This window comes from Homalodisca vitripennis, chromosome X, assembly GCF_021130785.1.
Source record: "Homalodisca vitripennis isolate AUS2020 chromosome X, UT_GWSS_2.1, whole genome shotgun sequence".
NCBI classification, from domain to species: domain Eukaryota; kingdom Metazoa; phylum Arthropoda; class Insecta; order Hemiptera; family Cicadellidae; genus Homalodisca; species Homalodisca vitripennis.
Window position 1 is genome coordinate 146,789,691 of NC_060215.1, and position 12,188 is coordinate 146,801,878.

The 12,188-nt window shown below is 35.1% G+C and overlaps 2 protein-coding genes across 6 annotated transcripts in view; both read left to right on the top strand.

The window, feature by feature from the left end:
• LOC124369985 (myc box-dependent-interacting protein 1) overlaps nucleotides 1-12,188 on the top strand; it is a 161,784-nt gene that overhangs the window by 127,568 nt on the left and 22,028 nt on the right. For all 5 annotated transcript variants that reach the window (XM_046828230.1, XM_046828229.1, XM_046828233.1 and 2 more), the window contains exon 6: nucleotides 8,802-8,833. In XM_046828230.1, coding sequence (XP_046684186.1) covers nucleotides 8,802-8,833 — 32 coding nt within the window. The remainder of the gene's footprint in view (nucleotides 1-8,801; nucleotides 8,834-12,188) is intronic.
• Nucleotides 3,450-7,872, top strand: LOC124368541 (40S ribosomal protein S10-like). Its single transcript, XM_046825783.1, has 2 exons — nucleotides 3,450-3,809; nucleotides 7,817-7,872. Exons 1-2 carry the CDS (start codon nucleotides 3,500-3,502, stop codon nucleotides 7,870-7,872), a joined length of 366 nt encoding a protein of 121 aa, XP_046681739.1. The 5' UTR covers nucleotides 3,450-3,499.

Consider the following 12,188-nt stretch of genomic DNA (forward strand, 5'->3'; position numbering starts at 1 on the left):
TGCTATAATTGTGTAGATGGTTGTTTCAACTGAGTAGTAGTGGTAATGGTTTCCTCGGTCATCACAACACCCATAGTGGTCTTCTTGAGCATGTAACATCATCCCTGAGGATTCTAAGAAAGGCTCGACTTAATTCGCCGATTTAACTCTTCAGGATCCTGAAAGGAGATTCCTAACTTTTGACATTCTTTGGAAACTAACTACTGGAGCCTGCTCAGAAATTCTCGATTCGATAGTCCAATCCTTAAGCTCTGCTTTGTCTTCTGCTTGTATGCAATATTTGCGTTGTATTTGTGTTGTCGTGGTGGCATAATTCTTTTCTTGAGTAAGGTATCATCTTAAAGGCAAACATAAAATATTTAAGATCAAGTAACCGATTACTTTACTCATGATGGCCTTCTGGGGATGATGATGGGCTGTTTGGTATCGATGTCCACTTGTTCTGCAGATCATGACTTAACTACACTTCTGAAACTTCCGTAGCAGATGATTTTCTGATGTCTATATACATATTGGTCGGCATTGTGATATACCGCTAGCGACTAAATTTACTAGGTAACCACAGCTACACCACATATATACAAATACAACTGGTATAAAAACCTGTCACTGTGGCATTCAGTGTATTACAGTCTCAGTATTACAATTTATATTTGGTTTGAAAATGGATTAAGGAAACCGACTTTTAGTGCCCATCTTTTATAACTGCCTTTCTACTACTTATGATAAAATTGTAAATGTGAGTTGAGTCATAACAAAAATATAAACAAAATCACGCTTGAGAGACAATAACATTGATGGTTGAAGGGCACACTGTCGTGGTCATCTCTGTTGTTTGAGCGATATACATGTGAAATATCTTTCTATTTTCTGTTATTAAATATAAGATATTGTATATCACTGTGTACACCGTAGATGAGTATTGATATGTCACAGTCAAACTTTTAAAAGAAAAGTGGATGTTTTTATGATTTTATTTTGGCAATGATATCACATTTAAATTATAATAATATCCAATTGCAAATTATGTATGAGATGATAATTGTAAATAAAAATTAATGTCCTTTTATGCAAAATGTATATCCAGTTGTTTTTACTGATAATAACTGAGCAGGTCTAGCAAGAGCCGTGACCGGCGCGAGAGGGGAAGTGGAGTAGGGCATAGAGGGGCGAGAGGGAGGAAGCACTGAGCCGCCTGCCTGGCCTCGCCGAGCGGCGCCGATGTGCTCACAAGCAACCACTATTCACAGATACGACATTCTAACCGCCGTCATAACTACTTATACATTAATATTAGTAATTACATCATCTATGGCTTTAAACTATATAAGACGAAATAATATTATCTAGCCTATATAAAATCCTAGAAACTATTTAAATAAAATAAAAAAACTTACAGTTATTTAAATCAGGGTTCTATTCCACTCAAGTCCACGTCATCCATTTCATCATCACTTTCTGGATGGCTGTCATCATTGTCATCTTCTGTGTCGGAATCTTCTCCCAAATTAATTATTATTTGTTCACTAATTTCGTCGATTTCCGGCTCTAATGCCAAGTAATCCAATTCCACTTTTTTTACATGGTTCACACGAGAAACTCCACTGTTCTCGTGTTATCTGGCTACATATCTCTACGACCAGTTGCTGAACTTCAGCTAATTTAAACGAAACGTTTCGTTTGGCTACACATTCCTTAAGTAAACTCCATACCATTTCAATAGGATTTAAAATCTTGGTGGTATGGTGGTAACCTTAACACAGAATGGCCGGCTTCTGCCAGAATAGAATCTACTTTAAACATTTTTGTACTTTGTACTTTGGTTTATTTTCTTTAATAACTGAGTACAATTCTGGTTTTAAGATTTCTTTAGAAATGTGTATGTTTCGTTCTGATAGCCACTGTATCTTGTCTGCCTTTAAAGTTGACGACGTGGGAGCTGGTTCAACTGCACATTGTGGTAGTGTGCATTATCAATAACAATAACAGAGTTTTGGGGTATGTTAGGAATTAATTGTGTGTTCGTATCCATTTTTCATAGTTGCTGAAATTGATGTCACCATGATAATCCCCTGTTTTTTTCCCAGAAATGAACGTCAATAGTGCATTATTTACAAAGCCATCTTCGTTACCGGCATGAACAATTATTATTCTCTCGCCCTTACTAATAGGGGTTTTTAAACCTGCCTCGCTTCCATCACTCCAACTCAAGGGTTTTGTGTCTGTAGAATGAACGTAGGTCTCGTCCATATAGATTACTGGCCTACCTTCCGATCGATAATTCTGGATATTTCTCAAATATTTTAAACGTATTCCCTTATACAAATTTTTTCAACCAATACTTTCCTGTTATTAACGGATTTCCTCCAGCGAAAGTTTAGCTTGTGTAAAACCTTACCTAACGACCATTTACTCCCCTGTAAAATTAATTTTTTTCTCTGGGATCTGGTAATAGAGTTTTTTACTGTTGGTCGTCTCCGCCATTGATTTTGTGGAACTCATTTACAGTTCGCCTGACAACGCACAAATCAAACTCATCTAACTCCGTTTTGTTCTTTACTCTATGTCTTTTTTATTTGGCGTATAAAAACTGGGTTTTCAGTCTGAACAACGTTCTGCTTTCTGCAATAATTCTCTTGACAGACGTCAGTGATAAAACCCGTGGCTTCCGCTACACGACATTGAATTTGTTTTAAATGTATTGCAGCTCCAGTTTCAGCTTCACGTTTCATAAATTTGTACACATTTGCAATGATTTCTCGACTTTGGCTATGCAATACTTTTCGTCCACCAATTAGTTTACGATGCTGCTAAGCTTCCATATTAATATGAGTACAAACAACAATAACACAACCACTATATAACACCTACAACAACGACAGCACGGCCACGTGAACACTAGATGTCAGCATAACGGAACGACACGACTCCAACGCCTGACAGCAGTGAACTGAGCCGGCTGCTACCCCCACTCCTACATCTGACCTCTAGGCTACTGCGCATCTTTGGCCCCATGGCTCTTGCTAGACCTGCTCTGCTGTAACTGCCATTTGATATATTGTCTCTTAATTGGAAGTCATTAAATAAATTATTCAGAAAGCTACAACACATGACACAAAACTACGAAGATAACTCACATCACAATACAATTCTGATTCCGTGCATGACAGTCTCTCCCCTTCTGACTCATATATATTTTTGTAGAAAGGAATCAACACTTGTAGTAAGTAGTTTATTTGTCTGTTCATTCCCCACTATTTTCTCTCCTAGGAGTGTGTTTTTTCAACTTATTTTATCTTTCAAATTCATCTTCACAACTCTCCTAAGTCATAATCTCATAGACTCAGGAAATTTTATTCACGAACATGGATTCCAGAATTGGCATGAGAACTTACAAAAGTGAAACATGCTTTTAAAAAGTACAGTTTAATTAAACACCATATGTTATTTTAATATTAGCTTTCTTTTCCGGTTGGCGTGCCTACCATAAGTTTTTAGGATGTTGATGCCTCAGAAAAACCGTGTTGCAATCTATGAACATCTTTTCAAAGAAGGTGTCATGGTTGCCAAAAAAGACTTCCATGCACCAAAACACCCTGAATTAGAAGCCGTCCCAAATCTGCAAGTAATAAAGGCTATGCAGAGCTTGAAATCTCGAGGATATGTCAATGAGCAGTTTGCTTGGCGCCATTTCTACTGGTACCTAACAAATGAAGGAATTAGGTATCTTCGAGATTACCTGCACTTGCCTCCTGAAATTGTCCCATCAATTAGTTGTAACAAACATTATGTGAATATTTATTTGTGGAGTCGCCTGATGAAACCTTTGGTTTCGAAAGGCCTCGTCTAAAAAATAAACAATTTGGAAAAGTATTGTTTTCATTAACGTTTATTAATATTTAAAGAATTTTCCAATTGCTCCAAGAGTCTTCAAATACAATAAAACAATAAAAAGTCTTAAACAGAAGAATGTATTTTATTTGAAAGCTGACAAAAGTAATACTATTGTCATTATGAACAAAGAAGAATATCATAAAAGAGTCAAACAAAACACTGGACAATAGTCAAAGTCAAAGTCAAAATCTCTTTATTTACAATTTCATTGAGAAGTGTAATGGCGTCAAAAGTTACAATGGTTATGGATAAAGTAAAGGTACAATACATCATTCGTTTCGGTGTAGAAATTCTTCCAAGGTGTAGAAAGGTCTGGTCACCATCCATCTGTTCAGTGATGTCTTCAAATTCTTCCCCTTCTGAGCCTTGATGTCGACTGGTAGAGCATTGAACAGCTTTCGTCCCACGTAAGATTTTTTTTGTTATTATTTATATTTTATATTTTAATACAATATCTTCAGAAAAATCCAATCCAAAAATATCAGTATCAGAAACCTTAAAAATCTGTAAAAATGTAATTAACAACCAATTATATAGAAAACTTATAGTTCCTAATCCTACCATTCCAAAACTACACTGTCTCCCAAAAATACCCAAACCGGAGAATGGAATGCGACCAATAGTGTCATGTATAAACTCCCCAACAAAAATTTTGAAACTTTAGAAAGTTTTCCTTCATTTTCCATCAAGAACAGATAAGATCTTGTAGAATCAATTAAAGACGTTGTTCTTTATGAAGATGAATATTTCGTTTCTTTTGATGTAACATCGCTTTATCCTAATGTTCCAATTAAGGATACAATGAAAATAATTACACATTGGTTAACTTCTTAAAATGTACAAAAGGAAATAATTGATGAATACTCCTGTATGATAAATTTATGTATGAATCAGAGCACATTCCAATATAGAGAATCTTACTACACCCAAATTGATGTAACGGCTGTGGGAAATCTTCTTTCATGTTTTATTGCCAATATTTTGATGAGCTATTTTGAAACTACAGCTAAATCTAAAATGACATATTTCCCAAGAAAATGGATACGATATGTCGATGATGTCTTCACAATATTTAATAAAAATGAAAACGTACAAGATTTTATTACAACTCTAAATTCGTTTTACCCTACTAAATTTACATATGAAATTGAACAAAACAATAGTATCCAATTTTTAGATGTTATTAGAAATGAAACAAAATTTGAATTCTATATCCACAGGAAACCAACTCATACAGATAGATTCATCATCAATGAATCTAACCATCCATCTGCACAAAAAGTGCAACATTTAATTCAATGATTTGCAGAGTTTTAAATACACTACTTTCAACAGAAAACTACAATAAAGAACTAAATTACATAAAATATATTGCTATGTTTCAATGGTTACACTACACAACTCATTGACAATATATTAAAAAACGCATTGAAAAGAAGAACTAGAAATTATAAGACAACTTAAGGCCACCTCAAGAAACAAAACAAGAATTTATTTGCATAACATACAGCACTTTTTCAAACCAAATATGCAAAGCTTTAAAAAACATACAAATAAAACTATCACTATCAGAACAAGCAACAAACTATCCCTAATTTTAGGAAAACCTAAAGACAAAATTTCAAGTGACAAAATTTATATTGGACAAACAAAAAGAACAATAAAAACACAATTTTTAAAGGGCATTTATCACACACAAAATATGGAAGAGTAGACAAATCTGCTGTAGCCAAGCACTGCATTGGATGAGGACACAGAACATCGATTAAAAATCTAAAATTAATAAAAGAAGTAACAAAACCAATGAACTTGAATGCTTGGGAAACACTACACATAAACAGAAATAAAGAAAAACTCATAAACAATGAAGAGGGTCCTATTAAACATTCCAGTCTTCTTCTTCTCAACCTATTCAAAAATTAAACTGTAGTCATATCTAATTTTTCATACTGGCTGAATTTCCAAAATTTTTTTATTTGATTATTTACACCATATGTTATTTTAATATTAGTTGTAACAAACATTTTAGTTTTTATTTACTATCAATTTATTTATACCAACTTCCCCATATCCATATTTAACATCTACACTTAGAGGACTGCTCATAATATTACACTCTAAGAATATTTTTTTGTTCAGAAGGTTTTGTGACGGAACTCCAGCATGTATTTTAGAGGTAATAATAATTTAACTTTTCTTATACACACGTTTATCCGGACATGCAGCTTTGGCTTTTTTGAACCAATATTCATAAAAAAACAATCAGCATTTTCCAGTCAAGGCAGAGGGGATCTTTTATCTGGCTGCACCATCCCAATCTGTTGCAGGGGGTCTGAAATGTTGTACTCAGTTATCTCATGTATAGTGCTTCTTAGCAGGGGCGCACCGTGGGGGGGACGGACGGGTCCGATCCCCCCCCCGTAAGAAGGTTTAATTTCAAAATAATCGATTGCAAATATTATTTTTTTCAGCTAAAAAAAACTATTATGTCGGAACTTTGAAATCAGTCATAATAAAATATATAAATATAACCTTAATATTAATTTTAATTTACAATTTTAATTTTAATTTGCAGTAACTTGTACCTACTCTTGGGACAGACGAGTATCTGTTACAGTAGTCCCTACGTGATCAGTTGTCACAGTAGAGACTGAGTTTCCTGAGCTCTGAGCAGTTCTGTACTGTGTTAGATTGTTGTCATTCATTGTCACCACGAGGCAACACCGGCCAGGGTGCAGTCTGGCGATTTGCACGTTAAAACTACCAGTTACCGGTAAATTAACAAAACCTGCTCATTTTAATATGTGTTAAAAATTAAGAATTGTAAATAATGGTTTACAAAATTATACGCTCAAGATAATAACTCTTAGCTCCATAACGTGACCAGTGCTGAGTTTAGTTGACCGCCCGGTGAAAAATAAAAGATAAAATGGTAATTTAATTTTCATACTATTATAAATTCTAAAATTACATATTCAATTACAGTATACTTCTATCTATCTTGCAAAAACATTTGGTATTAATTGGATTCTACAGTTTTATATGTAGAAACACAGAAATACCTGAACTAATTTTAATAAAACTCCCATAATTGTAGCCTATCAGGTAGTTTGTGGTCAACTTTCACTCTTGGATATCTATGCTTTTTGATCCGAGAGTAGTCATCAAGATTTAGCTTTGATCTCGATTTGTAGTTTCAACTGTTTTGTACAATATTTTTTTAATGTTATGATTAAATTTTGTTTTTGTGAAATAGGCCTATACTTAATTTGAAACTGTATTTGTTTTAGAATATCTTAACTATCCCTATATAAACTTGCTGGTGATTGGTGAGGGAGTGGTTTTACTGTAAACTGTACACTCTGACTGGATCTTTGTCTTCCTTTTATTAATAGACAATAGACAATAGACAATATTCTTTATTTGTTGTTTCTTTAAGAAATACAATTGCGTCAATAGTAGATAATAACAAAAACTTAGATTAATATTTCTTGCTTTACAAATATTGATGTGGTATTTATAGAAGATCGAAGAACTCCTTCAATGAATATACAGGTCGTTCCATCAGCCAGTCTCGAAAATGTCTTTTCAGTTCGTTCCCTTTCATGTTCTTGAGATTTGGTGGTAGTGCATTAATGATTTTGCGTCCAATGTAAGAAGGTTTTTTTGCTGAATTGCGATGTGTGGTGTACAGGGAGAATGTAGTCCGTTGCTCGTCTGGTGTGGTATGAGTGAGCATTTTCATTTCTAGGAAGTTCCATCTGGCTGGTGTAGATGACGACTGCATGGATATATAGTGCTATGACAGTAAGAAGCTGCAGGGATTTGAAAGCTTCTCTGCAGCTTTCCCTAGGGCTGAGGCTATAGAGTGCCCTTACAGCTTTTTTCTGGAGTATCAGGATTTTGTTGAGATTGGTTTCAGATGTTCCTCCCCATGAAATTAAGCCATATCTGAGGTGGGACTCCACTACAGCATAGTATGCTGTCTTTGTCGTCTCCAAACCTCCTATCCACTTCATTCGCTTTACCACATAAGTGCCAGATGAAAGTTTTTTGGTCAGATCGCGTATGTGATCTGTCCAGGAGAGGTCAGCATTAATTGTTAGGCCAAGCAGTTTTGCCTTTTTTTCAACTATTAGTTCAGAAGTACTATAAAATAACGATTCTATAACCAAATATTTCTAAATTTTCTCAGGGGTTTCCATGCTTCCTATCCCTTGATGTTCCAGACACCCCCAGAGAAGATTTCTGGGTGCGTCACTGCTTTTTAGCACCCTTTTTTATAAATTATTAAGTATTTATCTGACTTTTATTCTAAACCTAAATTATCCTCCATCAATAACAGCCCATCAAAGTCTCCCAAAATCTTTGTAAAACTAAATTTTAAATGTAAAGTAAAAAGTAAAGAATGTCTTATTTTACCAGGCGAAGTTAGGGCTAAGAAGCCCTCTCTAACACTTAACCTGGGGACCAACGGCTTAAAGGTGACTTCCGAACCACCACCACCAATGGCCGGGCAGGCGGGCCGCTTGCAAGGACAGGATCGCTCAGCGGTCACCTGTCCAAGCAGCAGCCACGCTCGGCGTTGCTTGATCTGGTTATCTTGCGATAACCGCCGTACCCACTACACTGCGCCATTGGCAATGTTTTATTTTACTAAAAGTAAATTTCTTACATTAAAAATTCACACATGAGAAATTTGTTGATAATGAAAATGAAGAAAAATCAACTATGTGCTGAATGTAAATTTGAGAAAACACTGCATACTTTTTTTATTGCAGTATTTATTCCTTACAACTACAAGAGCAATTCAAATTCTTGATTTGGAAACTTCTTTTCCTTCCTACAACTATATCGTGTTTTGAGAAATATGCAAATGTGTAATAATACTAATAATGTGTTTGCAGAAGTGTTCCTGGTTCTCCAACATCCAACACTGGTAAGCGGTGCTCCATTCTGTTCATTAGCTTAATACTGTACAGCTAAACTTATGTTTGTGGCTTCACCTAATACATTACTGACAGCATCACATTCTGTCTCTGTGTATTACTAGTAGTTTACTGCTTTAATCTAGCCTCTCCAACAATGTTACTTAGGGCCCTCAAAACCTCTAGATACACCCTGGTTTCTGACCATACAAAATAAATTAATACGTCAAAGTTAGCGTATCTTCATTAACTTATTCATTAAGAATAAATAGTTATCTCTTGTGATATTTTACTACGCAACTGGGTACAGAGAGTACATTTTTATCTAACAATACTAATTAAAGAGGAACTTAATTAACAAATAACAAATATTCATACAAACAATAAAATCGGTTTGGACAAAAAAGTTTCCTGGTAGTGTTACCTTGGCTGTCTGGCGTTCAAATGAACAGGTTCCAGCCATTGTAAGTTAACAAAACCTGCTGAATAAAATCTCTGTTAAAAATTAAGCATTTTACTTAATGGTTGACAAAATTACAAACCCAAGACAATGACTTTAAGAGTTCCATAACAGGGCCATACCTAAAATCAAGTCTGCTACGTATATTAACGTTTTTTTATTAGAGCAGCTTCCCACTGTGGTCATAAACTAGTATCGATTCAGTTGTATAACCAGAAGACGCTATTCACTAACTCGTTAAGTTTGTACAAAATCTTTACTTACCAGCAATCTATGTTCGAAAGCAGCATCTCTAATAATGTTGCTACAGTGCCTCATCCCTCCTAAACCGTACAATGGCACAAGACTGCAAATAAAAGTTTGTACCGAAGTATCATAGATTCAGATTCAGATTCTTTATTGAACATATTCTTGGAGGGTAGAACAAAAGTCAAAAGAATCTTTGTGTTTGTGTATGTGAAAGTTTTAGTAGTCAAAGTACATATAATGTATGCACAGGTGAGGAACTCACTGTTGTTGTAGATGGTTCTGTCTATGAGCCAGTGTTGTACAGATGTTTCTAGCTTCTTGGTTTTTTATATTTTTAGCTCTGTAGGAAGTGCATTGAAGAATCTTGCTCCAGCATATCCAGATACAGAGTTGTCCTGTGAGTTGGTTGGCAGAAATGTTTATCTTGTCGGGTGTTTCGTGTGTGCATGTTCTTATTGTTTGGCAAGTTAAGTCTTGACACATGCAAAATCACTTCCAGGATATTTAGAGAAGCCACTGTGATGTTAAAATTCTTGAAAGCCTCTCAACAGCTTTCACGTGGCTTCAAATTGGCCATAATCCTTTTTTTTTTTTTTTAAGGGTCATGATCCGTTGGAGGTTATCACATGGTGAGCCTTCCCACAGAGTTATCCCATATCTCACACATGATTCAAATAGAGCATAATAAGTTGTTTCAGTTGCTTCGTCAGTACTAATTTTCTTCACTCAGTTTTAGGCAAAAATGGCTGTGCTGAGTTGGGCCCTTAGTTCGTCAACATGGAAATTCCATGACAAGCGATCATCCAGCAATACACCAAGGTGTTTTTTACAATTGACCACTTGTAGATTTGGGGCTTACTGATGTCCTTTTTGTGCCTTTCCGGCACAAGCAATTTAGTGTTATTTTTGTTGAACACAAGGCCAACACAGTACTGAACACAGTACTATTGGACCAAAAATTGATTTCAAGCTGTTCAATAGATTTATTAGCAGTCATTAGTACTGTATCGTCAGCATACATATATAAGTGGATAGCTATGTGATTGGATTTCATGTGGAATATCTGCTGTAAACAACTAAAACAAAACCGGGCCCATCACTGATCTCTGGGGGACTCCCCTTCTGTGGAGCTGATTTCCGTTCTTTGATTGAAAATGATTTATTTTTAGGGTCTCATCAGCAATATTGATAAATTGATTATTAAAGATGTCTGCTATTTTGTGTATGTCATCCACTGTATCTTTCCTATGTGTGATATGCCAGTATGAATAAAGACATTTCCTTTTTGAAGATCTCACACTGTTAAATCTTTGCCAAATGGCTTTGCTTTTGTTACAAGCTTTGTCAATATGAGTCTTGTTAGAACTCTCGTGTAATTATTTAAGCTTGAGGTCATACATATTAATATTAGTATCTGTTTTGTCCCTTTCATCGTTGCTTAAGATAAATCTTGCTTGTGCTTCAATTAAAAGTTTCTTTAGATGATCTGCATCACAATGAAAATGTTCTTGTTTGATTAACTTATTCCTTGAACTCGTCATTGGGCAAGCTATGTTGAGAGCTGACGTCAGAGTTGAGATAAAGTTAGAGACTCAGCTTCCACAGATTGGTAAAGTCTGGATTGAAAGAAGACTTTTAAGCAGAGGAGATTGTCATTGTTGAAATGTCTTGAGGTGTGAAGAGCGGATGTCCATCTCGTAAGCTGTGCTGTATGATCGGAAAGACCTGTCTGAGTTTCTGGGATATGGAACTTTGTTCAAGGTTGGAGTATACTGTGTCATTTGATGAAATGGATGTGCTTGTGATTCTTGTTGGAAGAATATCCAGTATTGTGATGTTATAAAACATTAGCAGCTCATTGAAGGCAGCCTGTTCTCTTGGCTTAGAGTCTACCATATTCACAAGTTAAACAGTCTTCATAATTTGTATCCCCTTGATTCATTCAGATTATCAGTTTAATTTTAAAAGACTACAGTTCTCAGTCAAACTCTGTTTTTCTGTGATAGTTAATAAAGCTCAAGGGGAATTGTTAAAAATGGTTAGAGAGGCCCTTGTTTCTTCTGTGGTTAGCTGTTTGTGGCCTGCTCTAGAGTAAGCTATCCTGACAGACTGGTGATTCTGTAGCACAAAAGCCACATGGAAATTTCATGTACAAGGATGTTTTAAGATGAGAAACTTACAAATATCACTGGCTCATTTATTACAGTATCAAATACATAGTAGAAGCTAAGTGAAACAAATTTATATTTTAATTCCATAATCATACTCTGGTATTCAGCTAACTAGCTATACCCTAAATTTAATAATAAACTTATTTCATAAAATTAAGATCATCTAATTTTTTTGTGTGTAGAATGTCACATTTCTCTGTTGAGTCATTTCTTGTTTTTCTTGTGTACGTTTAAGATTTCTGCATTAATGTTTTTGGCCAATAATATCAGTCCACCTTGGCTCATGTGAAAGCTCTTGCACATGATTGACCTGTCCAAACATGAACATTTCAACAGCTTAACACAGTTAAAAATAGTCTTTGCAGTACTTTTACTCTGCTTAGCCAATAATATACTTCACAATGACATGGAATGTCAGGATATTTACTCTCAATTTCTAAAAGAAATTTCAAACTTTTGATGTTTCAGAAACCAAAGCTTTTTAAT